This window comes from Brachyhypopomus gauderio, chromosome 9 (genome assembly GCF_052324685.1).
Source record: "Brachyhypopomus gauderio isolate BG-103 chromosome 9, BGAUD_0.2, whole genome shotgun sequence".
Classification (NCBI taxonomy): domain Eukaryota; kingdom Metazoa; phylum Chordata; class Actinopteri; order Gymnotiformes; family Hypopomidae; genus Brachyhypopomus; species Brachyhypopomus gauderio.
In genome coordinates, this window is record NC_135219.1 from 20,463,420 (window position 1) to 20,487,904 (window position 24,485).

At 44.1% G+C, this 24,485-nt stretch overlaps 2 protein-coding genes across 7 annotated transcripts; one reads left to right on the forward strand and one right to left on the reverse strand.

Annotated features, from left to right (window-relative positions):
- Nucleotides 1–4,974: 4,974 nt before the first annotated feature.
- On the forward strand, nucleotides 4,975–9,201 carry hddc2 (HD domain containing 2). Its single transcript, XM_077017848.1, has 6 exons — nucleotides 4,975–5,234; nucleotides 5,420–5,541; nucleotides 5,690–5,792; nucleotides 6,902–6,970; nucleotides 7,459–7,597; nucleotides 7,707–9,201. The coding sequence occupies exons 1-6, from the start codon at nucleotides 5,190–5,192 to the stop codon at nucleotides 7,844–7,846; spliced, it is 618 nt and encodes a 205-aa protein (XP_076873963.1). The 5' UTR covers nucleotides 4,975–5,189; the 3' UTR covers nucleotides 7,847–9,201.
- On the reverse strand, nucleotides 8,790–22,966 carry tpd52l1 (tpd52 like 1). 6 transcript variants are annotated; one of them, XM_077017847.1, is made up of 11 exons: nucleotides 22,788–22,966; nucleotides 22,117–22,158; nucleotides 21,460–21,480; nucleotides 18,617–18,729; nucleotides 17,946–18,094; nucleotides 13,270–13,371; nucleotides 12,353–12,385; nucleotides 11,678–11,692; nucleotides 10,561–10,593; nucleotides 10,194–10,254; nucleotides 8,790–9,765 (listed from the first exon to the last, which is right to left on the reverse strand). In XM_077017847.1, exons 1-11 carry the CDS (start codon nucleotides 22,804–22,806, stop codon nucleotides 9,646–9,648), a joined length of 708 nt encoding a protein of 235 aa, XP_076873962.1. In that variant the 5' UTR covers nucleotides 22,807–22,966; the 3' UTR covers nucleotides 8,790–9,645. The 6 variants fall into 6 exon arrangements, with proteins under 6 accessions (XP_076873962.1, XP_076873957.1, XP_076873959.1 ...); XM_077017842.1 differs by lacking the exons at nucleotides 10,561–10,593; nucleotides 11,678–11,692; XM_077017844.1 differs by lacking the exons at nucleotides 10,561–10,593; nucleotides 11,678–11,692; nucleotides 22,117–22,158.
- Between the last annotated feature and the right edge of the window lie 1,519 nt (nucleotides 22,967–24,485).

Here is a 24,485-nt window from a genome sequence, read left to right on the forward strand (position 1 = left end):
ACACACACACACACACACACACACACACACACACACACACACACACACACACACACACACACACGCACACACACACACACACACACACACACACACCCTCCCTCTGCCAGCTAAATATAAGCCTACCAGCCCTCCGTGCTGAAGTGGTGACAGTGGCCTCAGCACTGTGGTCCCACTGAACAGGGGGCGTGTCTCATCACTCCGCCCTCCCCTGGCCAGTGTCCAATGGCTGCAGAGCTGACAGGATATAGTGTGCACATTCTCACATAATGTTTTTTGTTTTTTTTTTTACGTTTTATGCGCGTGTAAGAATTACATATTAATTCCTTTAAAAATATTGGGACCCCTTATATCTCATGTCATGTCTTTGTTGAGCTGATGAAGCTTTAGAGAAAACTCACCACTTCAATATTTCACAGGCGCAATATTTAAACCGTCAAATGATCAAACAGACATGTTATACAGCGTAAATCAACACGAGATCGTGAGTTATGTAAACTGATTTTTTTTTAGTCTTTGTTCATCTTCCGTTTAACGATTTAAAAGTGGTTACACCCACCATTTGTGAAATGATAACATGCAGAGCTGTAATGTGAAAAGTTGCTTTATCAAATTAGATAAGATGGGATTATCTTAAAAGCACTTATTTGGCAAAAATGTTAAGGAGTGACACGTAGACACTGCAACTGATCCCCAATGCTGCGTGATGTGTGATCGGTTGTCCTTCTTACCGCAACCCTGTTGGGATTCCCACTGCAACAACACTTTCTGATCAGTGAGCCCAAAATGCTAATTTTATCTTTTATGCTCTTGGCCTCTTAATTAAAGTGCTCTACATTATTTTTTTTTTACACAGGGTGGGCCTGATGCCCACAGACCAAACACACCAGCCTCTGTTCTGGATGCGGTGCACGTCCGGCCAGAACGGCAGGTCTGAGGTCCAGTCTGATTTTGAAGTGTAGCAAAATGAGCAAAGCTCGGAGCCTCCAGCCCACTGGGCCTGTTCCTGCTGCAGGCGCCCTTCACCAGCGCCAGGTTCTGGGGAAGAGGGGCAGAAAGAGAGTGAAGGCCTTACCACACCACCTCCACCTTTCTCCACCCTTTCTCCTTTCATACCAGCCTGTGCTGGAAACACACAGAGAGAGAGAGAGAGAGAGAGAGAGAGAGAGAGAGAGAGAGAGAGAGAGAGAGAGCTTCTTAGTGACAGACTGAAAATGTGTTATGCAGTGGAAGTGGGTGGTGCTGGACTGGCAGTGTGTGAGTGTGTGTGTGAGTGAAGTTTAGCCAGGCAGGAGTCTGGGGGGGGGGGGGGCTGGCAGCACACTGGGAACAAGGCGATCTGGAGCCGTGGGAGCGGCGGCAGGGGGGGGCAAGGTTCCATGGCGTGACTTCGTCTCTCTCCCTTTATCTCAGCCGCACAGGGGAGAAATGGGTCAGTGCCGGGGGAAGAGGTAGAGTTACAGCTGAGTGAGGAGGGGACGGGCCGCCACTCGCACCGCTAGCACCAGGCTTCACCAGACACGCAACACAAGACAACACTGACTGATGTGCTCAGAAGAGTGAATTGTTTAATTTACCCTGTTCTGTTTTTTTTTTTTGCCCTGCTACTATATCTGATCTGATACATTAAATGTAAGCGCTGATCTGATATTTTCAACGTAAGCGTTTTTCTGATCCATGGGTATTTTAAAGGGGAAGCAACAAGGCTCACATGGAATAGACTTCATCTGATGGTCCAGAGAACCGATCACCTCGCCACAACTCTGTGTGTTTGTACAGTACGAGAACTTCGGGGGCTTCTGTGAATCAGCTTGTTTCAGCGTCCACTCCAGCGAGAAACTACTGAGAAGATAAACTAGCAACTGGGGCAATGTTCCAAAGCAAAGATCCAAATCAAAATACCTGACACATATGGTTTTACTGACACAGTCAATTTCCAGTTTGGGTCAAAACTACATATGCAGACATTGGTCATGCTTCTGATTTTGCATTAGACAAAATCTGTTCCATCCATCAACACCTACGGTGCGTTTTTGATTAAATGGCACGCAAGGTAGAGGATTTCCAATACATCAACTTGGATTTCAACACTACACTCGATGTCGAATGTCAAACGCGCCCTGGAATGCCGTGAGGTTCTGAAAGGCCTCTGTGGCGGGGAATATCGCATTTAAAGTGCGTTCATAATCAATGTTATGGCCCGCGGCGTTCCGCCCTGCGTTCACAGGGCCGAGCGGAGGTGCGGACGCTCGCTGTGCCTCACATCCACGGCCCCTCCGAGCCCTTAAATCAAAGCTCGGGAGACACGAACGACAATGCCCCTCTCTTCCCCCTCCGCGCCCTTGAAGAAGAAAGCCTCGGAGCCCCGCCCCCTCCCCCCGCCCGACCCCTAGCCCCTCCGCCCAACCTGTACCCGCCTCGCGTTTATGACTGCGCCGAGGTCGCGCACTTCAAGGTGGCGCTCTTTTGAGTGGGGGTGGGGTTAGGGCTCCAGGAACCCCCCCCCTCCACCTCCTCCCCATTCACACAGCCCGCCGTGACAAGGCCCTCCTCTGTGTTGGCCCTCCACACAAAGTGCCCACAAGCCTGCAGCGCCGACGATATTTGTTAGCCGCCGCGGCCGTGGCCACGGTCCTCCCCGCACAAAGGCGGGCCGCGGTGAAAGAGACTACTGACACACAACACATGCGGCAGGGTAGACGGCCAATACAGAACCGTTACCTGTTGCCATGGTAATCCCCCCCAAAAAAGAGACGTGTGTTTGCTCAGGAGCCCCGCTGGCTGGGAGTCTTGCTTAACATCTCAGGATGTTATTAAATGAAACATGCATTGCACAAATCGCAGACTCAGTAAGAAAATACACATAAATACATTTTGTTGTGTGGACGTGGTTGAAAGGCATTGTTTTCTAGAATGCACTGTAATTTTGGTTGAAATATTGCAAAATAAAATGGGCAAAACTTTAGTTAGACTATCTAAATGCATTAATTTAATACAGTGCCTAGTTCGGGCCTGGTAGTCTTCATTTGCAGCCGTTTGATTAAGCCCGGTGAAGTCGTTTTACTTCATCACTCTGCAGGTGAGAATTTAATCACTTGTGCAGGAGTCACGTGCAGCAGTCAGGTCTCGCCAGTCAGTTACAATAACAGCGGTGTGGCGAGTGCAGACCGCTGCTGTCTTCAGTGTCCGCGTGAGACCAGGCGCAGAGGGCTTCCCGCACGCGCCCGGCTATGCTACGCCATTTCTCTCACGAGAAAGCGCGCGGCGCTCTGACGTCACATCGCTCCCTCTCGTTCTTCCTCCGTCAGATGGTTCGCGGCTTCGAGACCGGCAGGAAAAAATCCCCCCGGAAGAGTTCCCAGGACATTTTTAGGCCTTGCCGCTAAATTTAGGGACCCTTTGGTTAACTGGGGTCAAAGTTCGAGCTAACATTTCAAAAGTAACAGGACCACGTGGTTAAAAATAGAGGCCGGGACAATGCTGAGATGTGCGGTCAGCACAGTGACGTTCCGCTGCGGTCTGATGTTGTCTGCTGTCGAAAGGCGATGGGGGAGGAAAGATGTGTTTCCTGTAAATAAAAAGGGGTTGCGCAGCTATCATTGTTTTGACAACGGAAGCCGTGCGGATGTTTGTCTCTTTCGCACTTGTCACGTCTACCTGTGGAAGGAGGCTTTTCCTACATGCCTCAGATTCAGACTGCTGGATTTGCGAGTTTTAAGTGAGAATCGCAACGCCGAGCAAGCAACAAGCATTGCATCTAGAAATAAAACAGACACAGCAGTAAAGCACTTTTAAAAAACATGTTCTCCTCCTTAACTGAACCGTTTGATAGTGAGTGTAATGTTAGCACAGGTATTTGTATTATAAGCTAATTACTGGTCTTCATCTCGTTTCAGTCCACTTCAAGAGTGTTTTAAAATTTCATACTTTTATAAATCATATCACGTTGCTATAAAAGAGCTTTAACTTACATTGTTCAGTATGTTACTTGCATATTAAATATCTGCACAAACCCTACAGTCCTCAGTACTACTGTCTGCTGAATTACATGAAGGTAGACCTTCTATTAGGTCTACCTGATAAAATTAACAAATAAGGAATTTTATTTTTTATTTATACGGGGGGGGGGGGGGGGGGGAGGCATCCACATGTGTGGTGTATCCACGAAACATCCTTTCTGTTGCACACGTAAGCACGCACATTACTCCCTGGAAGAGTATGTATTGTCTACATCTTACAGTGTGTAGGCTACTCCAGGAAGTGGAAGCGTTACGACACAGGTGGATGAGCGTGACCTCCTGATAATGAGGGCTAAACGTGTGTCATACGAACTCTGCATTTAGCACCGCGGCTGGACAGAGAGGAAGACGCTCATATCCTCCTTGCTAAACCCGGGTCCCATGCTCTTCCTTGCTAGACAGTTTTTCCTCCACGGGCATGCATTCTGTGGAGTTAAGAGTGTCTTAGGAAACGTGCATCAACAACTCAGCATGCGTGGTTAATAGCACAATTAAGCCGTGTTGTTAAAATTAAAATGTAATTATATTGTGGTAAATGGTTTGTGCATCCTATATCTATTAAAATGCCTTCCTCCGCTAACCATGAGCAAGGATATTACATATTTGTTTGGACCGGCTGGAATCTACTTTATAAATACTAAGGAAACATTGTAAACAGCATGCACGTCAAGGCCAAAACATCTGAGGAGTTGCAATATTTTTTTCAGCAACCGCTGAGAACATAAGGCCAAAAAGTGCCAAAGTGTTTAAACCCTTAATATCATACGGGGTTTGCCACCATGTGACATACCGTATCAGAGAATATTTCAGTTTTTTAAGATAATGTCAAATTCCCACAGACACTTGTAAGGAAAAGTGCTGTTACATGTTGTTACACGTTGTTACACGTTAGCTCGCGCGGATGAGGTCACGGGCCGACGTTACCCAGACAAGCACGTGCTATTTATTCTGCATCTCACCATGAAGAAGTTCTGCTCGAGCTGAAGGTGGCGTCTCTGTCTAATCTAGAGACATGGCCAAGAGTAGAAACCCATTCATTATTTTGGAGTACATTGCCATCTAGCGCTACACAAGAGTTAACGCCAGAGTTGCATTTGCAAGGGGGAAAATATCATCTTCCGGTTCATTGTAGACGTTCATGGGACACGTTTTACCTCCGCCAGAGACATCATGGAAAACATGCTGCAGTTTTTAAAACTTGTAGGGCAGTTGAAGGTAACGTATTGATTTTTAACAAATGTCCGATCTGATTTTTATTTACGGTTTAATTATTTGCTTGTGTCCGATGTGGAAAATGCGCTTTCGTGTTTTGTAGCTTTGGTCGTGTTCCTAACCTAGAGATTCACTGGATGTCAAATTGACAAGAAGGTAGTGCCAAGTCTGTCTGTTTCTGTTTCCAGCGCGTGCCACGAACCGGGTGGGTGTACAGGAAGGTGGAGCATCCAGAGAGCGTGTCCGATCACATGTACAGAATGTCAGTGATGGCTTTAACCATACAAGACCCTAGTGTAAACAAGGAGAGGTAACCAGCTGATCTTCTGTTTATGGTCCCGTTAAGCCAACTAATCAAACATGGTTTATAGCCTGTAGACACATGAGCACATGACAGATTGCACCTCGTCGTTTATGGATTTTTTGTGTAACACGTTTTTAATTCCCTCCCATTTCAGATGCATGAAGCTGGCCTTGGTTCATGACTTGGCTGAATGTATTGTGGGTGACATCGCTCCAGCCGACAACATTAGCAAAGCAGAAAAACACAGACGAGAAAAGGTGTCGTTTGAGAGGAAAAATAGTAACATTTAAGATATTTAATCGCATGGTTAAAACACTTGAGGGCGTCTGTGGGACTTTTGCCATTAGTAAACTCATGCGCTGATGTTGAATGAGAAGGCCTGTCTCAACAACAGCCTTCCTGTCTATCTCATGGTGCTTGAGGTCATCGCTCTGTGCGGGCCATTCGAGCTCTTCCATGCCGAGTTTGTGGAACCATGCCTTTATGTACCTCATGTGCACCGTCCTGCTGGACCACAAACGGGCCTTTCCCCAGTTGCTGCCATGAAGTCAGAAACGTAATAGTTTGAAATGTATTTGGATGATGGAGGAGTAGAAACGTGTTCTCCGGAGTGATGAATCACACTCCGTTGCCTGGCAGTCTTGTGGAGCGGTCTGGGTTTGGTGGATGCCAAGAGAACAGTATCTACCACAACGCACTGTGCCAACAGTAATGTTTGGGAAAGGAGGGATACTGGTTTGTGGTTTTCCAGTTGGGGCAGGTCCCCGGTGAAGGCCAACGGTCATGCGATGGCGCTGCTCTGTGAGTGCTTGATTTTCTCAGCTGTTTTTGCCCCATGCTTTCATTTACATTTACATTTATGGCATTTGGCAGACGCCCTTATCCAGAGCGACTTACATTTTTATCTCATTTTTTATACATGTGAGCAATTAAGGGTTAAGGGCCTTGCTCAGGGGCACCTCAGTCATAGCCTCAGGTCTGGGAATCGAACCCACGACTCTCCGGTCACAAGACCAGTTCCCTAACCACCAGGCCATGACTGCCACATCACGTACCAGTAATAGCATTTGCAGTGGGGGCAGAAAGTATTGTGGCAAAGCGTCCTGCGATACTGACGTAGCCATGATAGTCATCAGTGTTTGTATGTGGAGGTTGCATTGATATTTGCTTGATTTTGATCCAATTTTTAACAATATATGTGGCTGATCTTAATAATTAGAGGAATGTCCACATACATTTGGCCATATAATGTATACACATGACACTTTAATTGCAAAAATATCTGCTACCAGAGGGGTTTTCAACCCTGAATACTTTTATCTACCGAGTCCTTTTATCTACTGAATGCTTTTATCTACTTTTTCAGGAAGCAATGGTTCACATCACAAGCCTGCTAAGTGAAGATCTACATAAAGAGCTCTACCAGTTGTGGGAGGCACGTCGGTACCCTCTCTGTGTCTTACGTTCTTAAACCAGGCCACTTTGTATGTTATCAAGGTTCATTTGATGTCTCCTGCCTTCATGAACATTTGCCCACTTTTTTGTAGGCTGTATTATTCTTTTGTGATTTAACTGCATCATACACGCCAACATGGATTTCTGGGTGGAAAGTCATGGTCAGGACAGGATGATTTCCACACTGAAAGCTGCATTCTCCCACGCATGCTCACAGCTCTTGTAGGGACATGTGACCAAACCGTGCCAATCAGGAGTCAGTTGAGCAATGATTAAGAAAGCTAACAAAAGATCATTTAAGTAAGGATTTTTCCCCTGTTATGAGTACAGTGCCACCATGTTATTGTCACACTTGAGACAGATATGCATGTCTCCAAGACTCTACCACATTTAATGGTGGCGCTTTGGAGATTTTGCAGTATTTGACTTTGCTGTGTGACCGAGGCAAATATGTGCATCGCCCCACAGGAGTACGAGACACAGTCCAGTCCAGAGGCCAAGCTGGTGAAGGAACTGGACCAGTTCGAGATGATCTTGCAGGCCCATGAGTATGAGGAGCTGGAGGGGAGCCCGGGTAGACTGCAGGAGTTCTTCTCCTCCACTGAAGGTTATCTCCTTTTCCTTCTCCATTAAATGAAGCCCGCAAATCCCATCAGGTGCCAGAATGCTCGTGTCACCCGGTGCAGACCGAAAGCGCTGCTCTCTCCCCGTTGCAGGCCGTTTTCATCATCCAGAGGTCCTGGCCCTAGCAAGGAGTCTGAACAAGGAGAGAAGTCGTCACATTGGGTCGCCAGACGAGGCCAGATCGGGGCAGGCAGAAGATCCGGACGGCCACAGAACCCCGAAAACCTCTTAACGTGACCACCTGGAGGAAGAGTGAACCTGCTGTTCGTTATGCATCAGGATGTACTGTAGTTTTTGTAGTTTATCGTTTCAATGACCACAAAAAGCTTCTCTTTGCATATTTACACGGCGGTTGCCTTGCCAGCCAGATGTCTTTCTTGAGCGACAAGCAAAGATGGCGTTACTTGTAACATCAGCAAAGCAAAAGCTGTTATTTCTTGTTAATATAATTTAAGAGCTTCTTCAACTTACTTTTCTTTTAATTACATTTACCAGTTGTTTTTATTTTGTTTTGACTGAAAGTATAATTCCAGAAGCAGTCTTAATGAATCATCATTTGTTTTAAAACTATGTTGAAGTGTTTCATACAAGACATTACCTTCCTTGACGTAACTTTCACTGGAAAAGAAGCGGCTATATCTACCTCACACACCCTGTATTTGTGTTCAGCGCTCAGTCTCACAGAAGAGACACTGCACTTTCATTTCAGTTCCAGATGTTGTTCTTTGGTTTTAGGGAATTACTGCCAGTCTTAGCTGGTTAGTGATGACTAAGCTTCCTTCTTGATTACTTAGTCAGCAGACATTGGTGTTTTGTTTGCTTTTTAAGAGTGAGCAATAGCACACACCCAATGTTGCATACCTCATACTTCTTACAGTTTCCTGCTTTAGATTGGGATATTTTGACTAGTTAGCATCAGAACAGAATATTGACTGCATTCATAGCATATTAAGAATAATCAACCTGTTTTTTTGTTTGTTTTTGATAATCGTTCATTAAGTGTTATTAGCCAACCTAAAAAAACTAATGAACAATACAAAAACTGAAAAGTGGAGGAAACGGGATAATGTTGAATTGTTGACATCCTGCACATTATGTTCTACGAACTAGAGACACCAGTAATGGTTCAGTGCTTGAAGCTTCAAAACTCTTCATATTGATAAGCTGAGACTTGCTGACTTTGCGAAAAATCTTTTTATTATTGAAAGTTATGCTGAAATGTCAAAACTTGGTATACAAGAATGCATAATAGCAAGTTTATAAAACATTGTTTTCTTTTTGTTAGGTACTGTTGGTTTTGATTATATTACATCAGTCCACCACATTGTAAAACCTATGCAGAAAATGATTCTGAAGGTTAAAAAGCAATTTTGTCAAATTATGCAGACTACACAACTTTAGCTGCTGGTTGGTTTCAGGAAGTCACAGCTAAGTAACGAGAATATGTATGCTGCTGTTACTAAAACACCATATTTATAGAATGCACATGTAATAAGCATATTTAATATGTTCTCAATGTGTTTACGCTAATGATGATCTCATCTCGGATTAAGAGACATAATTTAGTGGAGCAGCAGAGTTTGCTTTGGGTCAGACTAAAAGTGCAGTGCAGATTAGTAACATCATTTCAAGTTTTTTTTTCTCATTTGGTTGAATCTGTCAGCCAGTTTTTTAAAGTTTGGTCCAGCTAATTTTTGATTCCTAACTGCATATTTAACAAATTATTGGGAAAATAAGTTTTGAGGAAGGTAGTCGTAAATACCTCGAGGTACTGAATATATCTTGAGATATTGAACGTTTCTTTTCAAATATATAAAATGAAAATAATTAAATACCTGAACAGAAGCTATACCAAGAGACACAACCTCTGGAAGTTACAGTTTGGTTAAAGTACCAGGTCAAAATATTTGGTCACAACTAGTTCTGAAGTCTGGGCTTCAGAAAGCCATATCCAAGGAAGCGATGTAGCCTCCTGACCACAGAGGGGCAGCATAGTTCCAGCACAAAGCTGGTAGAAACTCAGTCCTATTATCATGGAAACTCCATGTTGTCTCTCGGGTTATTGGTAGGCACATCTTGAGCGCTCGCCTGGGCTGCTGACGAGAGGACGTCCTCGAAACTTGCTCCAGTGCCACTCCCACCTACCTTTGACTGCTCAGAACAACAAACAAACAAACAGAAAGGAAAGAATAGCATCATGTTCGATAGTCAGGCACTACACACAGATCCTATTAACACAGCAAACAGGATCTGTTGCATAGTCTACATTCCCTTCTTGGTGTCCTAAATATACTTCAAGTGTTCCACCGTTTGAAGCAAAAGGTCTTGCTGGATGAGCTTCAGATCACATCACAGAGTTGGCAGTGCTCCTCACATTGGCCATTTCTCAAACACTCAAGCAGCAACACGCCTGTCGGCAGTGTGCCATGAATGCTAAAGGAGTTAAATGATTAATGGCGGCGGACTAACAGTCTGCTCCCGAGCTGCTGACAGCACTATCGCTTCGGGTCTGCCCGACCCACCGGTCAGTACTGACTGGCAACAACCGCCCACTCCAGACCCTGTCAGGTTAGACGTACCTTGATGTTAGACACGGTGTTTTCAACCTTCTCCTCAAAGGACTTGAAGCCGGATGAGTTCCTGTTGAAAATGGTAATAAAATTAATGATGCACCGAATGTATTCACGAACGCGTTAACGAAGAGGCCTGTTCACACAGAGGCCCGTGAGAATCCAACAGTAGTCTTCTGATCATGGCCATTGCCGGAGTTGTATAATTGCATTCACTGGAAAGCGATGTTTTAATTTACAATTTTTTAGCACTACATCTCATTCACAGCTAAAGGGCTTGGTGTTCTTACTTTTTAGATTCTAATATTTTGTGTAATCAGTACCACAGCGAAGTGGGCTTCATGATTAAATTAAATACACTCTCATTGACATTTACCTCATAGGGGGTACTGAGTGGCGTATAGAGTAGCTGTCCCATGAAAGCATGGCCAGGCAAAAGAGACGGTTATTAGCATTGATCAGACAGGAAACTGCACATATAGCAGCAGACAAATAAGGGTTTAGCAAGCACATGACAGAAAGGCGAGATACCTCTATAGCTGAAAACATTCAGCCACTCAAGGTTAGTAAGTGATGTTTTGAGAAGCAGAGACAGTGTTATATGCACTTCCACACCTGTCATTTTACCACTTAATATGGTCATGTTGTCATAGGAACTACGCGTGTTTTACTCTTTAGTAGTTAGGCTACCAGTGCGCCACATTCAAAAGAACTAATTCAGAATCAGAAGAATTCAGAATCAGAACACTTCTGTATTAGGGACATAAGAGAATCAGTTCCTGCTTTTAGTTTAACGCCTGAGTGGTTGAATGACTACACAGAAGCTTAACTAAAAGGTTAGATGGGGATTGCTAGCTGCCTTTATCTTGACTGCGAACTGAAGGAAAAAGGCAGTGGAAACAGTGTTACATGCATACTGAATTCAGCTTGTGATAATGAGCTAGTTTGTATGTGACGCTTTCTTAGACGGCTCTTAATGGATTGACATGACCGATGAGAACAGAGCTTTTCTAGTCGATCCCTAGACACCTAGAGCCTGTCCACATATTTATTCTGTTCTAGCTCTCAATGCACCTCCATCAGGTAGTCATGAGCTCTGTGACCTTTGGTTACATCGGTCAGGTATATAAGGAGTTGGAACAAATCTGGCCTGGCTGGCAATCCCGGCGGACTGAACTGAGAACATCAGGATTAGCCTCCAGTAGCTTTGCAGATTACGCTATTCAGCTGTTAGCATGTCTGGTGCCATGAACCAAATGAACGGAGAATCTGTGGTTCACAAGATGAGGTCTATTTAATTCCCTTTCAGGAATTGCCATTCTCAGAGATCATGCAGAAACTGAAATTAAGCACTTCAGACCACATACAGAGACAAACAGATACAAACACACACACACACACACACACACACACACACACACACACACACACACACACACACACACACACACACACACACACACACACACACACACACACACACAGGGTCTTACCCTATTGCACTAAACCTTTCGAAGTCCAACAGGAAAACAAAGAAAACCATGTAGACACCTTTACTAATAGGGCATGCATTATAACATTCATTCACCAAAGGTGTGAGGAGCTGACCCACAGGGCGCAAAAACAAAACACACACCAAAAACCCCCAAACATGGTCTAGGTGGCCATGACCTATAAGCACCTAAAAATGGACACAAAGAAAGACGATATATGCAGCATGGGATGTAGTTTGAGTGCAATGCTCCTCTATGAATATTCATGAGGTAGAAGGCAATTACAACGAGCCTATCTGACTTGCTGATGAACCTTTCCATTGTCAATATAAAGCACATGAAGAACCCCGAGCACACATCACATGCGTTTATGTAAATAAGGCAGGTTGGTTTTCCCTGAAAGCTGCATCAGCGGCTGACGTGTGTGTATTTTCTGGGCTGTAGTGCAGAGCGGGAGCCTGTGGTAGTTACAATAGTTTTATGTCAACACTGGAGGTGGATGAACGGCATCTGTGTAGCGTGTTCATAGACCTCAAATCATTTTACAGAGTCATATTTTTTTTGGGGAGGGGATCATGGGTGATAGCAGTGTGTGTTTCCGCCGGAGATGTGAAAAACAACACTCATGCAGGTGAAGGGATGATCACGCCCACACAGACACACAGCCGTACGTACCTCCTGGGATACAGTAAATCAAGGCCGAATATGCTGGAGTTAAATGAAGGGGAAGAGAAGGGGGTGAGCACAAGTGCAATAACACGGGGAAGAACTTTAGTTTACTGAACTTTAGCAATGACAGGAGGAAACAAGACTTGAGCGTGAGGCATGTTAGAAAAGAAAGCAGACAAGGAAATGATTGACAGAGAATCTTACTGGCTTAATAAGTGGAACACTGTGTCTGACTACAACACAACACAAATCTGGCCCTGCACTCTGGGCACGGGAAGAGACTGGACCTTATCTGGTATGTGTCCACTGTTTCATTGTGGAAATGTCACGAAACACGTTGTAGCTGCACAGGCAGGGCCGCGTGCGGGGACCAGGCTCTCTGAAGCATGGCTGACAGAAGCAGCATGTTCACCATCTGCCCAAGAATCACCCTCAGGGCTGGGACGTGTCCTACTGCGGGAACAGTGCAACTGACACTTGGCCGTCTTTAACAGCGGGCTTTGGTGACCCGTCTCTCCGTGTGACTCTTGAGTTGTCGCTTCTGTGTGCCGGGCGCTCGGCCATCTTGTCATAACGCCTTGTCAGCGCTTCTCTGCGGTGGAGCAACGGCGGTGAAGACCCGGTCGCTCAGGACTGTGCCTAGTTGCACTTGAGCCCAGTGACAGGAGATCCAATTTCGGCTTACAGAACACAAACGTGCCTAATTAAACTGATTGTCAATCTGCGGTTAACCTTCACGGTCCCGTCTCAGTGTGGTCAGGGTGGGTAATGGGTCATTAACCTGGATAAAGCTGTTGCCCCTTGCTTGTGATTTTGGAAGTACAGTTTAAGAGTGCAGAGGAAGTGGATGAAGCAAATGAAGGAAGTGATGAATGAAGCAGGTTAGAATGATAGAAAACTGAAGCTATAAACTGACAACATACCTCATGTCCTCAATCTTCCTGCTTATGGCAGTGCCCAGGCTGTTGAGTGCCACGGACGTCTTCTGGCTCGCTGTACTCAGGGTCTCCGAGGTCTTTTTGTACCTGTCAGACACACACAAACATGAGTTCACGAGGAACAGGGATGGAAGCAGTAGGAGGTCGTTAAATTAATACTTCAGTAATACTTCAGTATTTCTTAAAGAAACACTTTCTGATATAATCTAACCTCTATTAAAAATAACAAACTCCTCAACACTGGCTGTGTGCCTAAATCATTCCAACTAGAAGTTATCAGACCACTGATTAAGAAACCTAATGTTGGTCCACGTCTGCTGCCAAACTATAGGATGATTGCAAACCTTTCCTCAGAAACCTTTCAATGTTTAGACCTCATTATAGTACTGAGACAGCACTCATCACAGTCCATGCTTGTATTGTATTCTGCTTGTACTGAATAATCACAGTGCAATGTTTGATACTGTAAATCAGAAAATATTTTGGATAGGCGTGACAACTACAATTAAGGAAAACTGCCTTTTCTTGGATTAGACCTTTATATCTGGCCATTATCAGTGTGTAAATATAAAAGGTGACTTTTCTGCATTCACCTAGGTTAGTTGTAGTGCTACACAAGTCTCTGTTCTATAGTGCCTACTTTCTACTTTACCACATCTGGGTTAAATGACTGAGAAATTACTTTGTTACTTTCTACTAATGTTCTGAAGTAGTATATCTTAGCCAAATGTGTAAAGGTCATTAGTAAGAGTAAGAGTTTCTCTTACTTAATTCTTACAAAACAGAAAAGGGTCCATTAGACCCACAGCCAGTCTGTGGGGTAAGTTTTGATTATTAAGTTAGTGCGCAAAGTAGAATAAAACATTTCGACCACATTGCCACTAATTTAGCTACTCCGCCTTGCCTCTCAGTAATACTTCAAATTGATTATAAAATACTTCTAATGACCTACAATGCACCAAATGGTCTTGCCCCACAGTACCTTAGAGATCTCTTTATCTATTATGATACATCACATCTGCGTCAATTAAACGCCTCATGCTATTTATTGGTACCAAAAATAAGTAAATCTGCCCCAGGGGTCAGAGATTTATCCTACACAGCTTTTTACTGTCTACATTCAGAATTCAGACACTCTCGATAAAGAGAGGTCAAAAGCCTGTTTATTTAGTCATTTTATTAAATCTCATTTGAGGTGTAGATCTGGGGGTACATGGGCACTGGGATATTGTGATGTGGTGTTGAAGTTCTGTTGAGCCCTCGTACCCGTGTTACCTTCGGTTTCTGTCCTTATAGTTGTACCATGCTCCTTACATCCAGACATTTGATTTACATATGTGCTCTTGGAACCATCTCTTATAGCTGTGGATAATTTATCTTAATTAAATGAAGACTAACTTACATTTAAGAAAGTTTTTTTTTGCCTTAACTAACAGTCTCATTCTGCTTTGTGGAACTGCTCCTGTGATCTTAAAGACTCTCTTATGCTCATATCCGAATTCACTCATGCATATACGAACACACTGGGTCCTCACACTGGATCTTCACACAGATGCACTGATTTTTATTATGCATTATTGCTATGATCTTCACTAGTATGATCTACTTCCTATGACTTCCTATATAACCCATCTACCTGATTTATAACCATGCTATTCAGGGTCAGCCAGAGGAGAATGAGTTCCTCTGTGAGTCTGGTTCCTCTCGAGGTTTTTTCCTTCCGTCTCAGGGAGTTTTTCTTTGCCACTGTTGCCTCTGGCTTTGCTCACTGGGGAGTTAGGCAAATTAACATTCACATCTACATTCTACATCTGATTCTGTAAAAGCTGCTTTGCGTCAATGGGCGGTGTCAAAAGCATCATACAGATGAACTGAACTATGACCAATGGTTAAAAATTGGAGGCAAAAGCAGGCAGGAGTGTACACTAAAGGAATGACCTGCAGTGAATTTTATGCTAGGCTAGTTAAATTGCGCCTTCACAAACCCAACAGTTCCGATTCCACCTTGTAGCAAAGAGTAGGTATGCTTGTGTAACTGTATAAGTGTGTTTTTGTGTACGTGTGTGTGTGTGTGTGTGTGTGTGTGTGTGTGTGTGTGTGTGTGTGTATGTGTGTGTGTTATGACCGAGACATCCACACTGGTCAACATATCCCATTGTGACATCTGATCAGGTTGACCTTCTCCATCTGCGGTCTCTTCACCATGGAAACCGTGACCAGAGAAGGTGTTTTACACTCGAGATGCGACTTAGCACATCTCTCATCTGTAACTCAATTACCACGGCCAAGACTATGTGGGAGGTGCAGCCACCGAGTACAGCTCATTAGTAACTGGACAACATTATCATTTTGGTTACTTGGTCTCTGTGCTCCAGTGAATTAGACTTGAAGCAAAAGAGGACTCCCAGAATGATTAGGGTTGAGTCTAGACGTGGCCCACGAGGAGATACCCGTCGCTGCAGAAGCAAAAGTCCAGGGGGTGGAGCTGGATCTAGATCCAACTCCTCCCACCGTGGTGTTTTCATTGGTCTGAAGTAATTGCACTACGCAGGAGGAGTTGTATCAGATCAGCCATTCCAAATCACTGCCGTCCTAAATTGCTATTCTTATTTACTCACTTGCCGTTCATTTGAGAACAATCACGGATGTGAAAGTAAGTTCATAATAAACCAATTTTCATCTTGCTAATGCTAGTAACTAGTTTCCTTTGGTGATCATACAAAATCTGACTGTTTCTGTTTGCACGAACAACCACTGTTAAGTTTATCTAATCTAGTCTATCTAATGTTGCATATAAGGTAAAAAAAAAAAAAAACGAAATAGTACATATTTAAGAAATTTACTGGACTTTATTATGTTGGCAATCACAGATCATTATTCCTGTCCACTTTTACGTTTTCTTGTAAACTTAAAAAACGTGTATTGTGTTATTTAAATAACATTGAAAGAACATTTTGATCTTTAAACGGTAAAAGCCTTAAGGGTGCATTTATTGGATTTATATTTCCTGGTCGCAAAACGTAAGCGACACGTAGGAGGAGTTGGATTAGATGCAGCTCCGCCCCCTGGACCGACCAAAAGAAACTATGGACGGTGGGAGGAGTTGGATCTAGATCCAGCTCCACCCCCTGGACTTTTGCTTCTGCAGCGACGGGTACTTGCCCACGAGAGCTTCTGCTCCTCAGCACAAGGATCATAAACGTGTCATTGCCAGTAACGAAGGTCACCATGATGTCATATGTCCAAACAGCACTTCTGATCATGACAGAAAACTCAGACCAGAAAAGAAGTCTAAGATGTATGCATTAAAACTACTAATACTATAGAGAAGCATCACCACAAGGTAACACACAATTACCACCTCCTATTAGGAGACGCACACTGCAGTCAGAAATTAAAAAGTCAGATTAATCTGAAAAAAAAAACACGTATAAAACATGTAGTTAAGTCAACTGCAAGTTAAGACATATATGAAGAATATTATCCTACTGTATAGTGTGAAACATGACTGCACAGGACTATTTCAGTGTTTCATCACTAAAGAACTGTGGCACAGAGCCCAAACAGCAAAGCCTGCGTTACTGTGAAAATTACAGACACACTGCACTGTACAGACTTTCGTTATCTTGGCATGCAAATGTCCAACAGCTCCGTGGGATTGATTACAGTCTTCTGCTACCTGTTCATAGTCCTGTAGCTCGTCTATTGCATTGACTGTTGCGTAGGAGTTTGGCGATTCAACAAGGTGCAACATGGAGAATGATAGAACTGTGTTCTATCTGCCGTAATCGCACCACTGTACACACTGCCTTCATGATGCTGAGATGCACTGCAGTAGCAGTAGCAAACCCGGCTTTGCCGTTAAATGCCACCCTGAGCCAGAACATCATTGGCACATATGCTGCTTTATCATTTCTCCATCCTTCTTAAGCATGTGGGTCCGCAGGGGCCGAGCGTCAACCCACCGGATCAGAACTCCAGCAGTGCAGGGTGTCTGGCGACACCGAGGACATTATCACGCTGACCGGCAGCCCCTGCGTGGGCATCAGAGCCGGAGTGGCTAATCGGGAGATTCGGGAGGATTCCCGATGGGCCGGCTCATGTCAGTCTCTAATTTGGGCCAATTGGGAGGAAAAATTATTTTGGATGGATTTGGGCATGAAACTCCCGGGCTGAAAAAGGGGCTCACTCCGGCCCTGGTGAGCATGCACATATGCGTGAGCATACGGTCCCGGCCAAAGACAGAGACCCGATACCGACCAGTATTATTATTCTAGTTTATTCTAGTCTGATGTTTCAGTCTAGTCTGAATCAGCCAGGGTTTTAATCTTATGTCTATACTGCATATATGTTGTATATTAAATTGCCTTGATTGGGTATTCAATTGCAAATATAACTCTAAAAACCTTGGATTAAGTTTACACTCAGGGTCTCAATGTAATCCATTTCAAAGCCAGATCTCCTTAAACTTTAAGAACAGGTCTGTGGTTTATGAAGGCAATCATCATGACAAGACTGCATATAAAGGTGTGCTGTTTGGTCAGTGGTTTGCGGCTGAACAGGATGGGGGTGGGGCCGGGGGTGTGGCCAGGGGTGTGGCCGGGGGTGTGGCTGGGGGTGTGGCGCTAAGCAAGCAGCAGCCCCCACGCGCGCGTACTCACGCTGTTGTGGACTGCACGTCGTTCCAGCCCCTGCTGATGTTCTGTCTCAGCCCGCTTAGCGGCGAGACGTCCAGGTACTGTTTCAGCTCCAGCTGCCTCTTCTCTTTGGTGGCCAGAACTTGCTTCAGGGTGGCGATTTCTTCCTCCAGCTGACCAAAGGAACAACGCACGTCAGTTCGCCTCCTCAAGCCCACGGAGCTCGGTTCCTTGGCTGTCATGGCACCGACCCGAAGGTGTTTACAACAGAAAAACGCTCGTGACTTCTGCAATCGCTACGAGCAAGGAGCAGAACGCATCACTGGTGTTTCCACCAGAACACACACGCTGCTCCTGTGGTACACACACACACACACACACACACACACCGGTCTTTCCGGGTCCACTGAGATGTAACAGGTAACAGTATTACGCACGTTAATGCTGAGATCTACAGCCGTGGAGCCCACAGAGTGACTCGAAAAGAGCAAAAATGCAAAAAAGGAGCTTTAGCAGCAGGGCCGCTGGTGTTTACAGAACACGGACTCTCTTCCTGCATCGCGTCCAAGACGTCTTTCGTGTGTACCGCCGCTCCCAGGAATGGGCCCCAGAGTCCTGGCAGTCTGTCATTTTTCGAGACACCAAGCTGTTCCAACGCGAGGACGATTTTCTTGTGAAATGTGGCATAAAGGTACCTTGATCAGCTCACTGTGCAGCTCCTCTCTCTCCTTCTCCGTGATGGTGTTGTTCGGGTTCACCTCCGACACCGTGGCCTCCTCCACGTCCTGTAGGGATTCATTGTCTAGATCTGTGAAAGAAAGCAAAATGCATTTGCTAGTTGTGTCCGATTTCCATGTCACAGAGGTCCCTAAATATTGATGATGATGACAATAATGATTATCGTCATTATAATAGACCAACATTTTGTGTACATTAGAACCTTTGCACACCCAAGCAGGTTCTAACAGTCAATCAAAATGTGACAACAATGTGCCCAGCACGTCTGTAGACATCTTTAACCACCACCCTTTGTGTGCAATTATCTTCTCAGACTTGAATTAAAGCTTTATTTTTATACCTGTAATTACAGGCTATATGCAAAACAACCCAGAAATGTATAACAATGTAAGTGACTGTAGATGCATTCAGTGTTTAGAGGAAAAAAAACGTCCCCTGTAATTCATTATGTTTTAGAATTTTTGCATAAAAACTTGGAAGAGGATGATAAATGCTTTTTATTCTGCCTCCAATTCAGGTAGCTACTGTAATGCTAGCAGAGGGCTTATCTGCTGAAAACCTGATGTAGGAAGGTCTGTGTAGGCCAGAGGTCTCCACAGGAAGTCCGCTTCCACCAGAACAAAAACAACAGCGGCAGAAGAAGTAATTAAGTTAACGGCAGCTTGCTGATTTGCATCCAAGGCACATAGCAAGTGATGCACAGTGAGTGGGGTGATGTTTAATACTGTGCTTTTAAAATGAGAAATTCAGGCTCTCCAGAAGAATGAGGACGACCAGGGAGTTGTGGCTACTGCTCCGGTCAGTCCTGATTACACTGTCTGTCGCTAACCTTGTGTTTGCATCAAATAACACGCTCTCACACAGTTCCGTTAGTACACCGCCAAACAGATCTGAAGCCAGTCTTTATTTAACATGTCTGACACCGTCATTACCGGATTTCTTATATGGCAATAGGGTGAAGGTTAACGTTAGTCTAAAAGAGAACATCACTGGCTTGAGTGGGTGACAATGGAGCTGTAAGGTTTATACCTACTGAACGAACTGCATAGGAAAACAGAGGGCCTTTTAATAGGTGGGTAAGGTGGGTAAGACGTCCTAGGGGTTCTGCACTGGGATCGTGCGCGCTCGTGTGCACACGCTTGGAGAAAGCAGAGGGCCAATCTCTGAGCTTCTGGCCCTTCGGTGCTCCAGCTGAACTCATTAGCTCGGTTTGGTCTTCTTTTTGTCGCTGGTTAGTTCAGCAAGGAACAATTTCGAGGTGACAGAGTAGCAGCACAGCGTTATTTGAAAAGGGAAGCGTGGGATGTAGAGAGAGGATCGCCCAGGCTGTTAGACATACACAAGGTTCAAACACAAAAAAACCCCTCAAAACATCAATGAACTTTAGATGAAGGTACTGGACGTGCGACTTATTAGCTAGTGATAAATGATAAATTGAGTACCGATCAGTCATACTAGATGGTTTTTGACTAGCGCTTTACTTATTACTTAGCATAATACACACATATGCACCAAATTAATAAACAGGACTTCTGTTCAAAGGCGTTTATTGTTGCAGTACCAAAGACTAGTCAACCAATTAGAGAAGTTCCTAAGGCCTGTGTGGTAGCTACTGCCGAGTTCTCATACCCGTATAATGAGATCAGCAGGTGGCACTGTATACGGAGTATACAATGACATGATGCAATTTCACAAGCATTTCTAATGACGCTCGCTCCAGCTTATGCTGGTGTCATGTCATTTAGTCAGGTTTGAAACTGCTTTATGTGTTTACTCCTCAACTGTTAATAGTAAAATGATGCCGCCATGTTTATTTTTGTACATCGTGCACAAACCTTCCAGTTAAGAAATGTCATGAATTCAGTTCCCTGGTTCTGCTTAGAATTTCTGCTGCCACCACTTGTTGAGGTGGTCAAAGAGGAGACCACCAATATGGTCAACTACACCTGCTCTAATACATCACACGTCTATTCTGCTAGTTGACGCTGCCACCAGAAAGCACAAATCCACAGAGATCCCTCTTTTATATGGGATAGTTGTTCTTGTTTCTGTTAGTTGTGGCGAATGCTCCTCAGAATATATATTTGTTCCAGTCCGCTGTGCGGGTGACGGGCTGGGCCCGAGTGGTGTTCCCTAACTCCTTGGGCGGGCTCTGCAGCTGTGAAGCCGCACTCGCTCGTGCAAACAGCCCCGCCTCACTACGCCTCCCTCCCCAGAGGGCTTTATCGTCCACGTGAGAAGCCCGACAGACTGACCAGAACAATCGTTCTACTGTCCACAGTGGAAGACCTCAGTGGGAGGAGGTGGCGGTCTGTAAATTCATCAACCGCAGTGGACGCTCTGCATATTTAATCTAGAAAACAAATCATATCATACGGGGTGGGTCGTGAGCAAACCTAAGAATAAACTTTATCGCGCTTAGATCTGTAGCCCACTGCTGTAGGCAAACTTTAGATAACCGATACACAAATACTGTTTCAGGAGGGCAACACAATCCGCCCTTTGACAGAGCGATATGAGGAACCGGCGGCTACGCAGTAGTGCTTCACCAGTAGGCTACATTGTCCAACCTATCCTGAGGCTGGAGTAATCTGGGGAATTTTCTGCTGGGTGCTGGACTTAACTCAGCCAGGTGCCTCAGCACTGCTGGGCTTACTGCGCAGGGTAAGCCGGGGAGTGCTTTGCCATCAGCTGAATGACGTTACCGATCGTCAGAATGGTGTAAGCATGAATCGTGGTGTTGCACTGACATGGAGACGTGGGATGGGGGTGAGGGTGGGGGTGGAGACTTGAGACTTACCTGCGTGGAGATGTCCATCGTCTAGCCAATAAATAAATTAACACACACACACACACACACACACACACACACACACACACACACACACACACACACACACACACACACACACACACACACACACACACACACACACACACACAGAAACCCAGAAAATAAACTGCAGGGTATATGTATGTAAAGGGAATCCAGTTCTTGCATTTATAAACTTGAAAGACAATCTTCAGTCATGCCTGATTCGTACAGATCATGCAAATCGTCAGCATGGAGAAACAATCGCAGGAGCAAACGCATCACGTCATCATTTCTCATGCAGCCTTTTGCGTAACAGCGTTTAGCAAAAGGGCCACTTTACTGTGACCTCTACGTATCAGTAAGTAGAAACAGACATTCAAGTGCACATGTGCTGAAGGCTTTGGGATTGAGTTTTTCAAAAGCAGCCCACGTTATGTTGGGACACAAAAGCCTAGTGAAATTGACCAGTGTCAAACTGCTCCGTGTATTACTCTTAAATTGTGCAAAGTAGCTTTTGAATTGAACAACTGAATGGTGTTAATGACAGAACCGCAGTGTGTACAGACTTCAGGCATGTCACCTTCGGTCTCAAGATGCAGAAAGAGACGTCTGCCTTTAGCACATAATCATATATCATCTTACCCAGGTCCCCTTCTTCAAGAGTCAGTATACTAGAATACAGCTCTGTAGAATTTGAGTTCCAAATGACACAAGAAATGTCAAAGCAGGTTATGACAACAAACACATACACAAGCATAAAACGCAGGGACTTTACAAAGAGGATTATATGAGCATGAAAAGTCAAATGTGCTCACTTTCCTAGGATTTAACTAAGGATTTGGGACAACTGTGGTCACGAGACTTGAGTTATTTTAGCTTGGGTGGTCACATAGGCCGTGAAAATACGTGGCCTTGGGTCGGTCTTATGGTTTCTGAGATTAAACTAGACTACCTAACGTACGGAACAGAACTTTGAATAAGTCATTTGTTTAAATTATCTGGGCTCACAGCCACCGAAACGGGACAACACGCCACTTGGTTAAGGACGTGAGAAACAGTTCCAGTGAGGTCCACACAGTCGCCAAGTAATCATATTTAAGGATATCTTCAATTGTAAACAACGAGCGGACCGCAGAATCAACAGGGTTGACACATGAGCCCAAAGAAACATTAAGATGGACACTTTGTTGTAAATAAACGAACTATAAATAATATTTGCCTTAAAGGAAAGCCCGAGCTTATTTACAACGCGCGCGCGACGTAAACAAGTTTATCACTGGGTCTAACCTGAACATTTTAGGCGCTGATCTCACCTTGGTGTCTTGGCTCCATAACCGCAGAAAACGACTCTTTTAATAAGGTGGGCCGGTACACCCGCAGAATCGCTTATTTTAGAAGAACTCCAGTCGGTTGTAAATGCAGTCCAACTTCCCAAATTTCTCCATTAACTCGAGGTCCGTGTTACTACTGACAAATAACGCCTCTATAGGCGGAGCACTGGTTTCAGACCAATGGCAAATAGCAAATGTTAAAACTGTCAAATGTTTCTTCATTTGCAGACCGACCTTCCACGCTACAGCAAGATTATATTGTATCTTAATATCTATAGATCCATCCATTGGATTATATGTAATGATCTATAAAACTGCTTTAAATTGCAGCATTAATGCCTGACCCTTTCATGTCTAACTCTAACTCTAGTGGTTTTGTTGATATTGTAACTATATACTACAATATGAATCCATATGTGTGCATGTTATGAAACAAGCAATGAACCTTATATACATTTTTGAAAAATCACTTAAAAACAGTGATGAACTCGTTCCAGAGATGAACCAGTGAGTGACAGTTTATAAATGAACCACTGTCATGTCTAAATTCAAACAACAGCGCCACCTGTCGAACAAGTGTCTTCTTAAAATAATCCCTCAGCAATTCTTGAACAGTCTGTTGTGTTTAGACAATTTATTTCACAGCTCCAAGCCATCACATCAGCTTTAGACACTGAGTTCCAGTACAACAAATAATTAGAACAGTTCAGTTAATTGCAGTCTTCCATAACATAATTTACGCCTGGTAAAAACAAAACCCCATATATTCTAGTTGTAGGCTACTGGAATACCTTGGTTCGTTTTAAGGTTGAACTTTTTAATTAGTTTAAATTTCTTAACCTTTCACTGACTTAAAAAGACTTTTATAGCCATTAGATAACACATGTTTTAGTTGTTATCTTCCAACAGTGAATATTATGAACCACGATGAGCTCTGGAAATAAACCCCAATAAAACTCACTTTGTTATTTAATAATTATTGCACCGTCATCATCAACAACAGGTCTACAAAAATAATTATAGAAATATATCACCAACATTTATTTTCCATTTGGTAAAAAAGAAACCTCTACAGTAATTAAATTTGAATACGTAATACCATAAACAAAGAATTGTATATTAGTACAGCAGAAAAGATTACCACTAGACTCCAGAGGATTCACTGGCATGTAATAAATGTAATCTTATTGTAGGCCTACAATAGAATACCTTAAGGAGACACTACAGAACCCTTTATCAACCCTGGCCGCGAGTCCCAGTATGAATTTATTTAGCTGATTAACGACTATTCCATTGTACCATTGACTCACTGGTAAAAGCTAGGTAGTAAAATCTGTAAAAAGACCCTGGATCATGGATCGTGTATAAAGGATGTAGAATATAATGTTAGAATTTGTTACAGTTGTGAACCTGCTTTAATTGTGAATGGTAAGGTCGGTCAATTCCACTTAGTTTCACTTGAGTGTCTGTTTCGGCCAGCAGGTGGCAGTAGTATTGTTAATGTTGATTGCTAAACATCATCACGGAACATCTGGGCGGTGGACCACTCTCAGTATAGCACCATAACAGAAATAGTAGGTGGGTGTTGCGCAGTTATGGGCTTGTCAGGTATAGCACAGTACTGCTTGATCATTTACACGTGTGAGTGTCACTACAGGGTGGAGAGCGATCTGCCATGTC

What these genes read in the sequence shown, in the direction of transcription:
- hddc2 (XM_077017848.1), top strand. Translation starts at nt 5,190, where the DNA reads ATGGAAAACATGCTGCAGTTTTTAAAACTTGTAGGGCAGTTGAAG. An exon ending in AACTTGTAGGGCAGTTGAAG is followed by an intron (nt 5,235 to 5,419) that starts GTAACGTATTGA and finishes TTCTGTTTCCAG; the next exon opens with CGCGTGCCACGAACCGGGTG. An exon ending in CCTAGTGTAAACAAGGAGAG is followed by an intron (nt 5,542 to 5,689) that starts GTAACCAGCTGA and finishes CTCCCATTTCAG; the next exon opens with ATGCATGAAGCTGGCCTTGG.
- tpd52l1 (XM_077017847.1), bottom strand. An exon ending in TGCACAGTGAGCTGATCAAG is followed by an intron (nt 18,095 to 18,616) that starts GTACCTTTATGC and finishes TCCTTTGGTCAG; the next exon opens with CTGGAGGAAGAAATCGCCAC. An exon ending in AGGAAGATTGAGGACATGAG is followed by an intron (nt 12,386 to 13,269) that starts GTATGTTGTCAG and finishes ATTTAACTCCAG; the next exon opens with CATATTCGGCCTTGATTTAC.